The sequence below is a fragment of the Antechinus flavipes genome, chromosome 6 (assembly GCF_016432865.1).
Source record: "Antechinus flavipes isolate AdamAnt ecotype Samford, QLD, Australia chromosome 6, AdamAnt_v2, whole genome shotgun sequence".
Lineage (NCBI taxonomy): Eukaryota > Metazoa > Chordata > Mammalia > Dasyuromorphia > Dasyuridae > Antechinus > Antechinus flavipes.
Genome location: NC_067403.1, coordinates 247,087,285 through 247,100,105, shown reverse-complemented (window position 1 = coordinate 247,100,105; position 12,821 = coordinate 247,087,285). Strand labels below are relative to the sequence as shown.

The following is a 12,821-nucleotide window of genomic DNA, read 5'->3' as shown; positions in this document are numbered from 1 at the left end:
TGGATCTAAGTTCAAGCCCTAGTCCTTCCTAATTTTGTATCATTATGTCTTTTTTTTTTTTTTTTTATGCTGAGGCAATTAGGGTTAAGTGACTTGCCCAGGGTCACACAGCTAGAAAGTGTCAAAAGTGTCTGAGATCAGATTTGAACTCAGGTCCTCCTGAATCCAGGGCTGGTGCTCTATCCACTGCGCCATGTAGCTGCCCCTATTATGTCTTAATTTACTTTTGTGTGAGTTGAGATAGTTGGACAAGAGGAGCCTTTCATGCTGTTCTCATATCTAAGATTTCATGTTTTGTTTTCCTTGGCTGGGATGTTTTAGAGCTTATCAATCTCCCCCACTTTGACCTGCCTTTTCCCATCTTGTCTATAGTATTTGTTCAATAATTGGATTGATAGGAACAGCTGGAATTTTTCATACTGAGAAACAGGTCAGCCACTATTGGGGCCACTATGCAACTATGTCGAGAACATGGAGGGTGGAAATGACATCAAGAAAGTCCTATAATGATGTCTCTAGCTCCACTTGAGCTTCTTGAGAGTCCATTGCCTTGATTCCAAAGTTGAAAGGGGGGGGGAGAGAGTCCCCATCTCAGTGACATTACAAGAGTTCTTTATATGGAAACTGGAATAATTTCTATCTTCCTTTACCAATTGTGGAGGAGGATATCACGAGCTCTTCTCGTCATCCCAATTTTGGAGTGATAGAATTGGGACAATGTATTTTCTTAGTGGCTATTTTCTCATTGTAAAATGAAAGGCTTGGGCTTGATGGTTTTTAGGGTCCATTTCAGCCTAACCTTCTATGTTCAGACAGTCTTTCCAGCTCTGACATATTGACATCTTGTGACTCTTTCAAGATTAAGGCTGGCAGATTATCTTCATTCTGCTCTCTCCTTATAGTAGTGGTTGGTTAGGACTTCTTGTCATGGGCCAGTGCCCATTATCTGTTTTTTATTGTGTCAAGAAACAATTCTATTCAGTTTTTGTGCCTCTCCACTTCTACCTCTGCTTAGAACAGATCTGAAATGAATTACTTAGAGCCATAAAATTCAGCGTTAAAAGGGATATTAAAGATCACCTAATTCAACATCCTTCAATTTTTTTTTTCAGAGAAAGCAACTGAGAAGCAATGGAAGAGAAGGGACTTATTCTAGATCATACAAGTGATAGAGTAGAATTTGGATTATAGGAGAACACCAGATCTAATGCTTTTTCCAGCATGGAATACTACTTCCTTCTTTGGAACAGTCAAATAAAAGGAACACCTGAGCAATTTAGCTGTCATCCTATGTGGAGGAGAAAGGGTAATCTAGGTGTCTTATCAAGGCTATTTAGCATTTCTTAGGGTTGAATCTTCTGTAGTAAATAGTCTTTTCCCATAGTAAACTACTTCTATAGAAGTAGTTCTATAGTAAGTCAGTCTTCTGTAGTAAACTTTGGTCTTTCTAGGAGAAACTATAGAGTCCATGACTATTTATTTTCTTTCTTGCATTTTCTTTTGAATTCAGGAAAGATTTATTTTACATTCCCGAAAGAATGGATGCCTAGGTGAGTAGACACCGACTATTTATTTTCAATGTAGAGTCTCAGGTACTTTTCAAAATGATAACTGGGGCAAAATGATAAGGTTGCTCCTCACAACCAGGTGTGGGAGATAGTGCCAGGATTATGTGATCCGTTCACCTGATATGGAAACAGATGATATGACAGGGATAGTAATCAATATTTACATAGTCCCTTAAAATTTCCAAAGCAATGCATTTTGTTTGCTTATTCATTTTCTCTCCTTTTTGATCTGATTTTTCTTGTGCAGCAAGATAATTGTATAAATATGTTTACATATGTTGAATTTAACATATATTTTAACATGTATAACATTTAATGGATTGCTTGCCATCTAGGGGAAGGGGTAGGGGGAAGGAGGGAAAATTTGGAACACAAGGCTATGCAAAGATCAATGGTGAAAATAAAAAGCTTTAATAAAAAAAAATGTAAGAAATAAGGGGGGGTGCATAGGGGGATAATTGACATGTCCTCTCACCCCTGGACACTTTGCCAAGATCTGGCATCCAGAGAATAGCTCATGACTACTCTTCAGAAATTGGCCGACTATCAAATAGACTGATAATGGCATCTTGGAAGCTATCTCTGAGAATATTTTTCTAGATTAAGGGGACTCCATCTTCCCAAGACCGAGGAGAAATGTAGAAAGGGAAGCTTTTGTAGAGAAAGGTCACGAGATCCCAGATCTATAACTGAAAGGGACTTCAGAGGTCATCCAGTCCATCGCTTCCTTTTGTACTTAATGCAGTCTGGGAGGTTGGGGCTTGCCCACAGTAATGCAGATGGGAAAGGAGGTGGGATCTGAATCCAGATCCTTTGACTCCGGAGTGAATGCTCTTTCCACTTTATCATCTGATCTCTTCAAATCCAGGGCAAAAAGTATCAGCTCAAACTAGTCCTATCCCCTCCACCTCCAATACTAGATCAGGATACTTCTATGGACCATTTTGGAAGTGATCAAGGAGGCTGCTGGGGGTTGGTTGGAACTGAGGAATCAACCTCAGCAGTGGAGGCTGTTCTCCCTAGGATAAAGACCAAACGTGACCTTAGAGATCATTTAACCCATCTTCTCCTCTTATAAATGGGGAAACCAAAGTCCTGAGGGATTTGAGTACTTGAGGAGAATCCGAATAGTACTTGAGCTTGAGTGAGAGGATCTGGATTCAAATCCTACCTTTGTTATTTACTACTTGTATGACCATGGGCGATTTGGTCAATCTAATGAGGTCTCAATTTTACCACTTATAAAATGAGAGAATAGCTTTTTAAAAAGTTCCATCTAATTAAAGAAGGGAAAGGGACCTGGATGTGTAAAAATGTTTGTGGAAGCCCTCTTTGTAGTGTTTGTAGTTCTGTCAATAAAAAGCTATAATAATTTTTAAAAAATTAATAAAAAATAAAAAGTTCCATTTATCTCAAAATCTCTGATAGGAGCATCAAAATACCCTGGGTTCAAGGTCACCTCTAACACATCCTGGGCAAATTACTTAATCTCTTAGAGCCAGGAGGCAACTCTTTAAGATGCCAAGTTGTAGAATAATGCTGATACTCCTGGGCAGAAAGATTTTGCTATACCCATACACTACAGGGCTGGTGAAGACAAAGGTAGACTTATTGTGGTGAGAGAAATGATTATTCATAACCAGTAATTTGGGGAGATGAAGAGTTCTTCCCTTCTTCTACTATACTGATTTTTAAAACTTCACTCTCTTGACTTAGATGAACTTGAGCTAAGTGAAGTGAGCAGAACCAAGAGATCATTGTACATGGCAACAAGAAGATTATATGATGATCAATTCTGATGGAAGTGGCTCTCTTCAACAATGAGATGATTCAGACCAGTTCCAATGATCTTGTGATGAAGAGAGCCATCTATACCCAGAAAGAGAGGACTGTGGGAACTGAGTGTGGAGCAATAACACAGCATTTTCACTTTTTCTGTTGTTATTTGCTTGCATTTTATTTTCTTTCTCACTTTTTTCTGGTTTGATGTGATTTTTCTCATGCCACAAGATAATTGTATAAATATGTATGCATATATTGGATTTAACATCTATATCTCTACCATGTTTAACATATATTGGACTACTTGTCATCTAGGGGAGGGAGTGGGAGAAGTGTGGGGGGGAATTGAAACACAAAGTTTTACAAGGGTTAATGTTGAAGAAATTTAAAAAATAAAAAAAGAGTTCTTCAATGAAGAAAAAAATAAGTTCACTCTCTCGAAGGACATTGTTGATAATGAGATTGGATTTTCTTGCTGTTGGTCTGTCTGTCCGTCTCTCACACACAGATATACACACTTCTGATCTGCTCTATCTCTACAGCCACCCTAATATTCTATTCAGGTTTGAGTGGGATATACACTCTGTGAAGAGAAATATGATTCTCATATTAATTGATATGTTATGGGTAATGAATATACTAACAATTCAGATGTCTCAGAGCTGCCTTTTCTGGTATGGGAATCAGAAACTCACAATGCAGCTGGAAATTATCAATCATTCTGACAATGGCTCCGTTTCCGTGCTGTACTGTACCTGTCAATCAGTGAAGCGAATCGAAGATACAGAAAAGAGTTCCTGTTACAGAACTCTGGGTCCTTGCCACCGGGACAGTGGTCACGACTCTTAAGATCTCAAATATCCCGAGGGTTGCTAGATTATCTTCCCCTCATGGGGGCTTATTCTAGGAAATGGCTCAAACCTTAGAAATGGTTGTTTTGCAACCCCCCCTTTCCCTTCCTTCTCCCTTCGGATTTGTGTATAAAATCTCTGTTTTTTCTGCAACAGATGAGATCTCCCGCCCAGGAGATTGGTTTGCAACCTGCATTCCTCACTTTGAAAGTGTAATTACTTTAATGAAACCACTATTGTTCCCTCAAAACTTGTCTCTAGGCCTGCTTGGTGTAGCTCAACCCATTCCTAGTTTAGAGATCAATACATTAAAATTCTATTAATGATTCTTTGAATAGATTGCCCCAAACTGGGGGTGATCTGGGTATAAATAGTCTGCCCAAAGGTCACATGATGTCACTCTCAGTTCCTTATTTTTATTTATAGCCAACTTCTCATTGTGTTATCCAGGGTTGATTGCCACTCCTCAGAAACACTTACTTGTTGAAGGGTATATAAACTGTGAGCCCACCTCTTTGATTGTCTTTGGTCTAAGAGAGATGGCTCAATGACCATCTTTTTATTAATAATAATTTTTATTTTTATTAATAATATGCTAGACTTATGAATAAAACAATTAAATTACCCAGAAACTTATATCTCTTGGAATTTTTTATTCATCACACCTGTGACTTGCCTAAGGTCACACAGCAGAATCAGGATTTGAATTCAAGCCATCTAATTGCCTGTTGAACACTGTTTCCATCACGTCCTGCCTTTAATCATCAACTCGGTGGGGTTCTTAGAAAATAATATATATGGCGATTTGAGATGTTCATAGAATTTTCCTCGCTTTGTCCAGAAGTTCAGGGACGTCAGTGATATCACTATTTAACAGATGAAAAACTGAGGCTCAGAGAAATTAAATATCTTACTTGGGATCACACAGCAAGGGAGTAATTGAGGCAGAATTTGAACTCAAATCTTTATGAATAAAAGACTAGCATTCTGTGTACACTGACTGCTGTCTCAGGGGATGAGAAACTAGGGAAAAGTAAGGAAATGATAACATCCACTTTTCTGGCCAAATGAGGAAGTTTCTCTGAATAGACAATTTGGGAACTGATTTCCCAGGACAACTAAAGCCGCTATCTTCTACTCCCGGTTCCTTTCAAAGGCCAGGATCTATCCTCCCACCTGCCCGGTCAGGGAGCATTGATCAAGGCCTAATATGGCCTAATATGTTACAAGGTCAGTGCTTGAGCTCTTTCTGGGCAGGAGGAGAGGGAGAGAATACAGCCATCCCCCATAAGCCCCAGCTCAAGGTGGAGATTCTGGCCAGGAAGACGCTTTCCCTTGGGGTACTGGAAGGGAGGCGTCCTCCATGCCCATAGATTCCCAGCCAGAGCCGCCCCTAAGCTCTGAGGCTCTTTAGCTCAGTTATGATGTCCTCCCTTGGAGAACGTCCTCCAAGGGTTTAAGCTTTGTATGACTTAATGAGATTTACATAGGTTAGATATCTTTATACATATGTTCTGGGTAAAGTACAGGCTGAATCAGGTGGCCTCTTACCTCCCTTTTATTGCCCTGAAACATAAATGATTTTAATGATGTCTTCCCCATCAAGGCTATCTCCCTAAAAACTCGCCATTCAAAAATCACTCTATCGAGCTATCGAAGACTTTCAACATATTCGAGAATCTCCTAACGAGTCTTGGACGGGATCACTTTAAAAATCATCAGCACCAAGATGGTGCAGTGGATAAAGCACCGGCCCTAAAGTCAGGAGTTCAAATCCGGTCTCAGACACTTAAACTTCCTAGCTGTGTGACCCTGGCCAAGTCCCTTAACCCCAATTGCCTTAATAAAAAAAATCATCAGCTCCTGGACATTTGAGAAGGAATTAGTTTTTGAGAGCAAGGACCTCCGTGCTTGGACCCGGAAGGAGATCAGAAGCAGGCGCTGGATAATTCAATGCAACAAACATTTATTGAGTCGCTCTAATGTGCGAGTCACTGTGCTATAAAGTGGCTATATGAAGGCAAAGATGATGTAGTCCTTGCCCTCGAGAAGCTCACGTTCTACCGAGGGATGCAACATGCATGTGGTTAAGTAAATACAAGATAATATGAGGGGAGAGAAAGTACCGGTGCTGGGGAAAGGGGAATCAAGGGAGGCTTCCTGGTGAGGTGTCCCGTAAGATGAGCATTGAAGGAAGAGCAAAAATAGTGAGATGCTCAGGGAGTGTGTTCTACATGGAGCCCTAGAAGGACCAGAAGTGGGAGACAAGTTGAGGCAAGAGCCTCATCCATCCATACTTGTGATAGATGTAAAAGGGAATAATCTGAAATAAAGCTGGGAAGGAATTTGCATGTTATCCTGGAGGCAAAAAGGAGGAACTAAAGCTCCCTAAATAAGGGAATGACCTAAAGTAGAAGGTGGGAAAACATCGACAAACTCCTTGTTGTTCTAGGGGTCCACCTTGAGCACCGGTTTTTCTTCTTTTTTCATTATCTATTCCTTTCCACGATGAACTCATGACATTTAGTGTGGATACCCAGAAAACAACATCCCAGTCACATCAAAGAGAGAATTCTACACAAGCGAATATGCAATAGGAGGATCAAGAGAGTTCTTGGGCAGTGGGATGAAGACTTCAGCCTCTGACATGGGAGGAGGAGGAGGATGGAGAAGCCTTGGCGAGGGGAGTGACAAACTCTCCGGGAGAACGCACGCAGCCGCAGGAGGAAGCATTGCCTATTGGCACGCCGGGAGGTCTGGGAACCAGGTCTGGGTCCTTGCCGTTCCCCTTTCCCCATCCTCCCCAGTGGAACATCCACTGTTCTGAGGTACAGATTTAGGGGATAAGATTAATGATTAACTGGAGGCTCCTAGTGACCAATGGAGAAGGCTCCGGAGTCTGTGGATTGCTTTTCCTCTCTGCCCTCCAGGGTCTGATCACTGGGGTACATGGGGTTGGTAGAAGTCGCCGATCGCAGGGTGGTCTCATTCACCTGGATAAGATGGGAGGAGAAGAAGGCAGGAGCTAAAGCAATCTGCTACAGTTTCCATCCAAGCCCAAGGATCTGTGGGCTTTTTGTATTTATAATAGAATAGAATAAATATAATATGTTTATATATCTTTATAAGCAGTGGGGTTATAAATATTCCGACACGATCCAGCCATAATTACATCTTTCCTTTCCTCTCCCTGAAGCTCTTTTTCCTATTAGGGTCCTAAGACTGGACATTGCCTTTTCCACAGGCATTCCTGAAGGGAAAAGGCTGCCCAGGATGGAGCTCACGGAGTTTATGGAATAAAATCCCAATTATCCATGTTTTCTGGGCTGAAAATTCCAGGCAAATTATAGCACAAGCTAACTCACAAGACTTTCCCAACACAAGGAAACAGAGAGACACCAGGAAAGCAGTTTTCCTGCTCCTCCCTGGCTCTTTGACTTGCCCTTCTGTTAAAATATTCATCTGGGTAGCCAGAGTATTGGGGTCAGCTTTGGGAACGCTACCCAGAAGTCTTGGGTCTCTGGAATTTTTAATTTCTGCCTGTAGATGATGGAGGAGGGAGGTCCCCTTATCGGGGTACCGGCAGCAATTACTACCTCTCCGTTCCCCAATTCTCTCAGCCTGACCTTGTGGTGCCGGTATCTCTGAGTGGCTCCGCCAGGAGCAGCTAGAAACTCTCCACAGCTGCTGCTCCGTTACCCTGGCTCTTCCCTTATATCCCACCTTCATCTCTTGGGCTCCTCACCTCTTCGAACTTCTTGGCTTTGTACTGGTCTGCGCCCTTCAGGAAGTTAAGGAGGATGATGTCGCAGAGGACTGTGCCCTGGAGAGGAGAGACAGTTAGTGGGCAAGGAACTAGATCGGGTACAGGCAGGGGCAAGGGCAGACACAGGGGATGGGGAGGGCAGAAAGCAACAGAGGGCACAGGCCACATCGGAACTCTACTTAATCAGCGTAAAATTAGTAACAACCCATATTTCCGTGGAGTGACCGGTCTACATAGCTTTCTTCCCAGCAACTTGAAGAGACAGAGTATGCAATTATTTGCATCCCTATTTTATAGATGAAAAAAATGGAGATTTGGTGACATAAAAGTCACAGAGCTATGAAGTACCAGAGACTTCCTTCAGATTCTGAATCCAACATTCTATTTAAAATTTTTTCAAATAATACATGTAGAGATAGTTTCAAACATTCATTTTTGTAAGACTAGGTTCCAAATTTTTCTCCCACACTCCCTTACCTCCCCCCTCCCCAAGATGGTAAGCAATTGGATATAAGTTAAATATGTGCAATTCTTTTAAACATTAAATCTAATATTCTATAATCTAAGGGCAGAAGGAAAGACAAAGACATGGGTAGAAGAAAGGAAAATGGGGACATGCCCTCTACCAAATACTAACTTTCTATTTACTTTGGCCATCCCAAAACTCATTTTCATGGCAAACCAGTGAACAAAGTTGACTGTCACATAAAATGTCATTAACTCTAATATTCTATATTTTAAGGGCAGAAGGAAAGACAGAGACATGGGTAGAAGAAAGGAAAAGGGGGACATGCCCTCTACCAAATACTAACTTTCTATTTACTTTGGCCACCCCAAAACTCATTTTCATGGCAACCCAAGGAACAGAGTTGACCGTCACATGAGATGCCATCATAAGACAGCCAGGTGAGCAGAGGGCAGAGGAACACTTGCCTTAGTTGTGTTGCTACAATGCCATCATGGAGCCTCTCTTCCCACCCTAAATAGAACCTTGGGGAAATACTCAAGTGACAGGAGTCCAAACTCACCACTCCCACTGAGGTAAAGGCTGCCACAGAGCTGATGATGGTGGGTATGATGTTGAACTTGCCAGCCTGAAGACACAATATGACAGAGTGAGCTCAAGGAGATATTGAATAAAATGTCCTTTCTTCAGAACAATGCTATATGGAACCCAAGAGACTTTAGATTCCAAGGGGGAAAGAATCCCAAGGGCACTGAGTTATCCAAAGGTTCATTGGTCTCCTTCTCTGGTGATCCCCATTCCCCATCTTCCCTGGACATCCTCCCTCCACTTCCCACCGTGGTCTGGTTTGAGGACTCACATTTCCATATACCAGTACATCAAAACGGATGCCAAATGCCTTCAGGAGTGTCCGATACTCACTTCCATTCTCCATTTTAAAATACTTGGCAAACCTAGAATCCGAGAAAAAGTTAAAAAATAAAAGATAATGAACTCGACGGTGCTCTCCCTTGACCACTATCAGACTTCCCAAAATAAATGGTTTTTCTCTTTAGTGAAATCCTCCTCACCCCAGGTCATTCCAGTGTAGAAGAGATCACCATTACATACCTCTTTTTCTGGCTTAGATTTTTGAGAATTTTATTCCTGAAAACCTCTCATCTTTTTGCTGATTTCACATCATAATATTACAATATAGAATATCACTCATCCTTTCGCTGAAGACTTTGAAATTTGCCTCTCACAAAACATAGTTAATGTATATCAGATTATATACAATCTGTCTTCTTTTCTTTATTAACAATCAATTCTAATACAGAGGATTTTTCTGAATCCAAAATTCTGGTCATTTCTATTTCAGTAACCTGTTCTTTCTTTTAAGCAGAACCAGATGTCACATACAGAAGCATTACGAAGCAACTGATTGGACATCATGGAAGCATATGATCTTGTGGGAGGCAATATGCTATGGCTGAAAGAGAAGTAGAGTTAGAGTCAATATTGACTTGAGTTGAAATTCATAGGCTGTTGTCTAGGTCTAGGCCGGTCATTTGAGCCTATAAGTTGAGATGATAATATTAATACCATTTATCTCAGCCATTGAGTTAATGGTAAACTATGGAAATGGGAGTTGAGAATACATGTTTGCTGAAGCATCCTTACTAGTCCCAAGGAGAGGTGGGAAGCTTAGCGAGATGGATATTCAGAGCTTTCTCATCTCCCATATCTTGGGGCCCTCTGAACTCCTTAGCATCCAGTGCTTTTATGCTCAACAGAGATAAAAAAAATCTTAATCTAATAACAACAATAGCTTCCATTGGCATTGTGTTTGTAGTTCACAAAACCCTAGTTCCTCAGTCCAAATGTCATCTCCTTAATATCTTTTCCAATTCCCTCAGGAAACAGAATTGTTAGTATCCTTTGCTATGAAATTATTTTATATTTCCTGAATTTACTTATATGTCAATATTCTATATTCCCAGTAGAATGCTAGCTCTTAAGGGCAGACACCATCACAGGTTTGTATTTCTGTTACCAATACTTAGCATAGTGCCTGGCACACAGTAGGCGCTTAATAAATGCTTGTCAATTGACGGTCTCCCAATGAGAGGCAACGTCTCCAATCTTTTAATATGGACAAAGTGAATACTGGATTTTTTAGCTGTCATATGGCATGGCTGCCAAATTGAGCCAGCAATCCATGACAACATTATCCCCGGTCACAGCTTTCCCATCCCAGGGATGTGCAGTCAACTTCCCCCCACTTAAATCCATTACTTCCTTTTTTGCAAAATGAAAGTGTTGGATTAAATGGTCTCCAAGGCCCGGCCAACTTGGACATCCTGTGTTCTAAAGTCCTACCCTACCTCCCTATATTCGAAAGCACCCTTCTAGTGCTGTCATTTTTGTTCTAAGGTCTTTTCCAGCACCATTGGTCCATATTCCAGGACCCATTCCAGCTCCATCAATTAATGTTCCATGTCATTCTCTGCCTCTGATATTTGTTCTTAGGTTCATATGGCCCGACCACTCTATGTTCTTTGGTCTGATGTCTAGGTCTAATTAATATTCTCTGTTGAAAGGTCCCTTCCAGCTCTGAAATTCAATGATCCAGCATTTTGGCTGAACAAAGGCCTCCTTGAGGAACATCCCAGTTTTGTGCCGTTCCATCCAAGGATCTCAAAGCACTCTCTATTCCATGTCCTTTCATTGGCGAACTCAGAGATAACAATCCCTAGAAATAGGAAGGCAGTATTATGTGGAAAGCTAACGACAGGAAAAAAACCAGAAATCAGGAGTGTAGACTCAGGCCAAAGCTCTACATACACAGCCACAAAAACAGAGACCACATGCTCAACTTCCAGCCTCGCTGAATGAATCTGTCAGTGGCCTGGATACTGTCTATCAAAGCAGGGTGAAGAATGGAGAGCTAAATTTAGCTGGGCAAGTGATGGGAAGGGAATGCGGAGAAATAAGAAAGTGGGATTTTTTTTTTCTAGCACCTGTCTTCCAAGAAGCAGTAAGTCCATTTAAAGCCATGCCTTCATTGATTCTTCCCACCCGAGGGAGAACTTAGCAGGAAGTATTATCTTCCCAAGGGGAGAGACAGACAGACAGACAGACAGACAGAGGAACCAAGAAAAACAAAAACTGAAAGATAGAGACAGAGAGGCAGACACAGAGACATAGAGAGAGGAAAGAAAGACAAAGAGAGACACAGAGAGAAGAGAGAGACAGAGACAGAGAGAGAGAGAGAAACACAGAGACAGAGACAGAAACAGAGACAGAGACAGAGAGGGCAGGGAGGAAGAGAAAGAGGAAGGAAGGAAGGGAGGGAGGGAAAAAGGAAGGGAATGAGGAAGAAAAGAAGAAAGGGAGGGAAGGAAGGAGGGAGGGAAGGAGAAAAGAACAAAAAGAGGGAGGATGGGAGGGCATATAGTAGTCACTCAATAAGTGTGGAATTTAATTGAATGGAAAAATGGCAAGACCTGCACATGTCCAATCATTTTGTCATTCTCCTGCTATTTTCTTGGCTCGGACTCATTTCTTTTGGGTCCTGGGCTAGGGACCCATACGGAAATGCCAGTTGGGTTTTATTGCTCTGGCTTCCAAAGACAGGTGATCATGCTAATTTGGTAATACCCTTCCTTGCTACCCTCAAATTTCAAATCCTAAAGGAGAGACTAATGGACAAAGTGCTAAGCTGTTAGTAAAGAGAGCTAGCTGGGTACTAGTTCTAGCTCAGTTACTTAACAAATACATGATGTTTTTGATCATCAACCTCTTGATCTGTAAAATGAGAGTGTTGAGCATGATAATCTTTCAGGTTTCTCCCAGTTCTAAGGTTCCTAATTCTAAGTTCCCTCTAAGTTCCCTCTGACATTATTTGTTCTAAGTTCTCTCCAGACTGACATTTTCTCCGGTCCTTCCAGGCTCTGCTATTTTGTGTTCTACCAGCTCTAACTTTGTGTTCTACCGTTCCTCCCTTCACAAACATTCTATGTTCTGAGGACCCAAATGACAAGGAGATGTTTTGCATAACTTCACATGTGCCTTCTCAATGGGGAGAAAGTGGGGAGAGGGAGGAAGGTAGGGAATCTGGAACTCAAATTCTTAAAAACAAATGTTTAAAAATTGCTTCCCTGGGAAAGAATAAAATATGAAATAACAAAATGACAAGGAGGGACTTTCACAAAGTTTCTTGCAAGTTCCTCCTTTTTATTCTCCCACTTTAGTTTCCATTTTGGGGGGTGACCTTTCTGATTTCTTCTGAGCTTTCCTTTATGGGAAAACCAATATAAGGACAGCAATTGATTCCCTCTGGGGTGTTTTTCCAGAAAAGACAAAACATTTGGGAAGAGTAAAATAGCTAGCTATGCCAGAAATTG

General features: G+C 41.4%; 1 protein-coding gene across 1 annotated transcript in view; it reads right to left on the bottom strand.

Annotated features, from left to right (window-relative positions):
- Nucleotides 1-6,147: 6,147 nt before the first annotated feature.
- The window catches only part of P2RX3 (purinergic receptor P2X 3), a 35,145-nt gene continuing 28,471 nt past the window's right edge, over nt 6,148-12,821 (bottom strand). Inside the window, exons 9-12 of the mRNA XM_051965245.1 lie at nt 9,293-9,386; nt 8,996-9,061; nt 7,947-8,024; nt 6,148-7,194 (exon numbers count right to left, since the gene is read on the bottom strand). Of these exons, the coding sequence (XP_051821205.1) occupies nt 7,072-7,194; nt 7,947-8,024; nt 8,996-9,061; nt 9,293-9,386 (361 nt within the window). The 3' untranslated portion in view covers nt 6,148-7,071. The remainder of the gene's footprint in view (nt 7,195-7,946; nt 8,025-8,995; nt 9,062-9,292; nt 9,387-12,821) is intronic.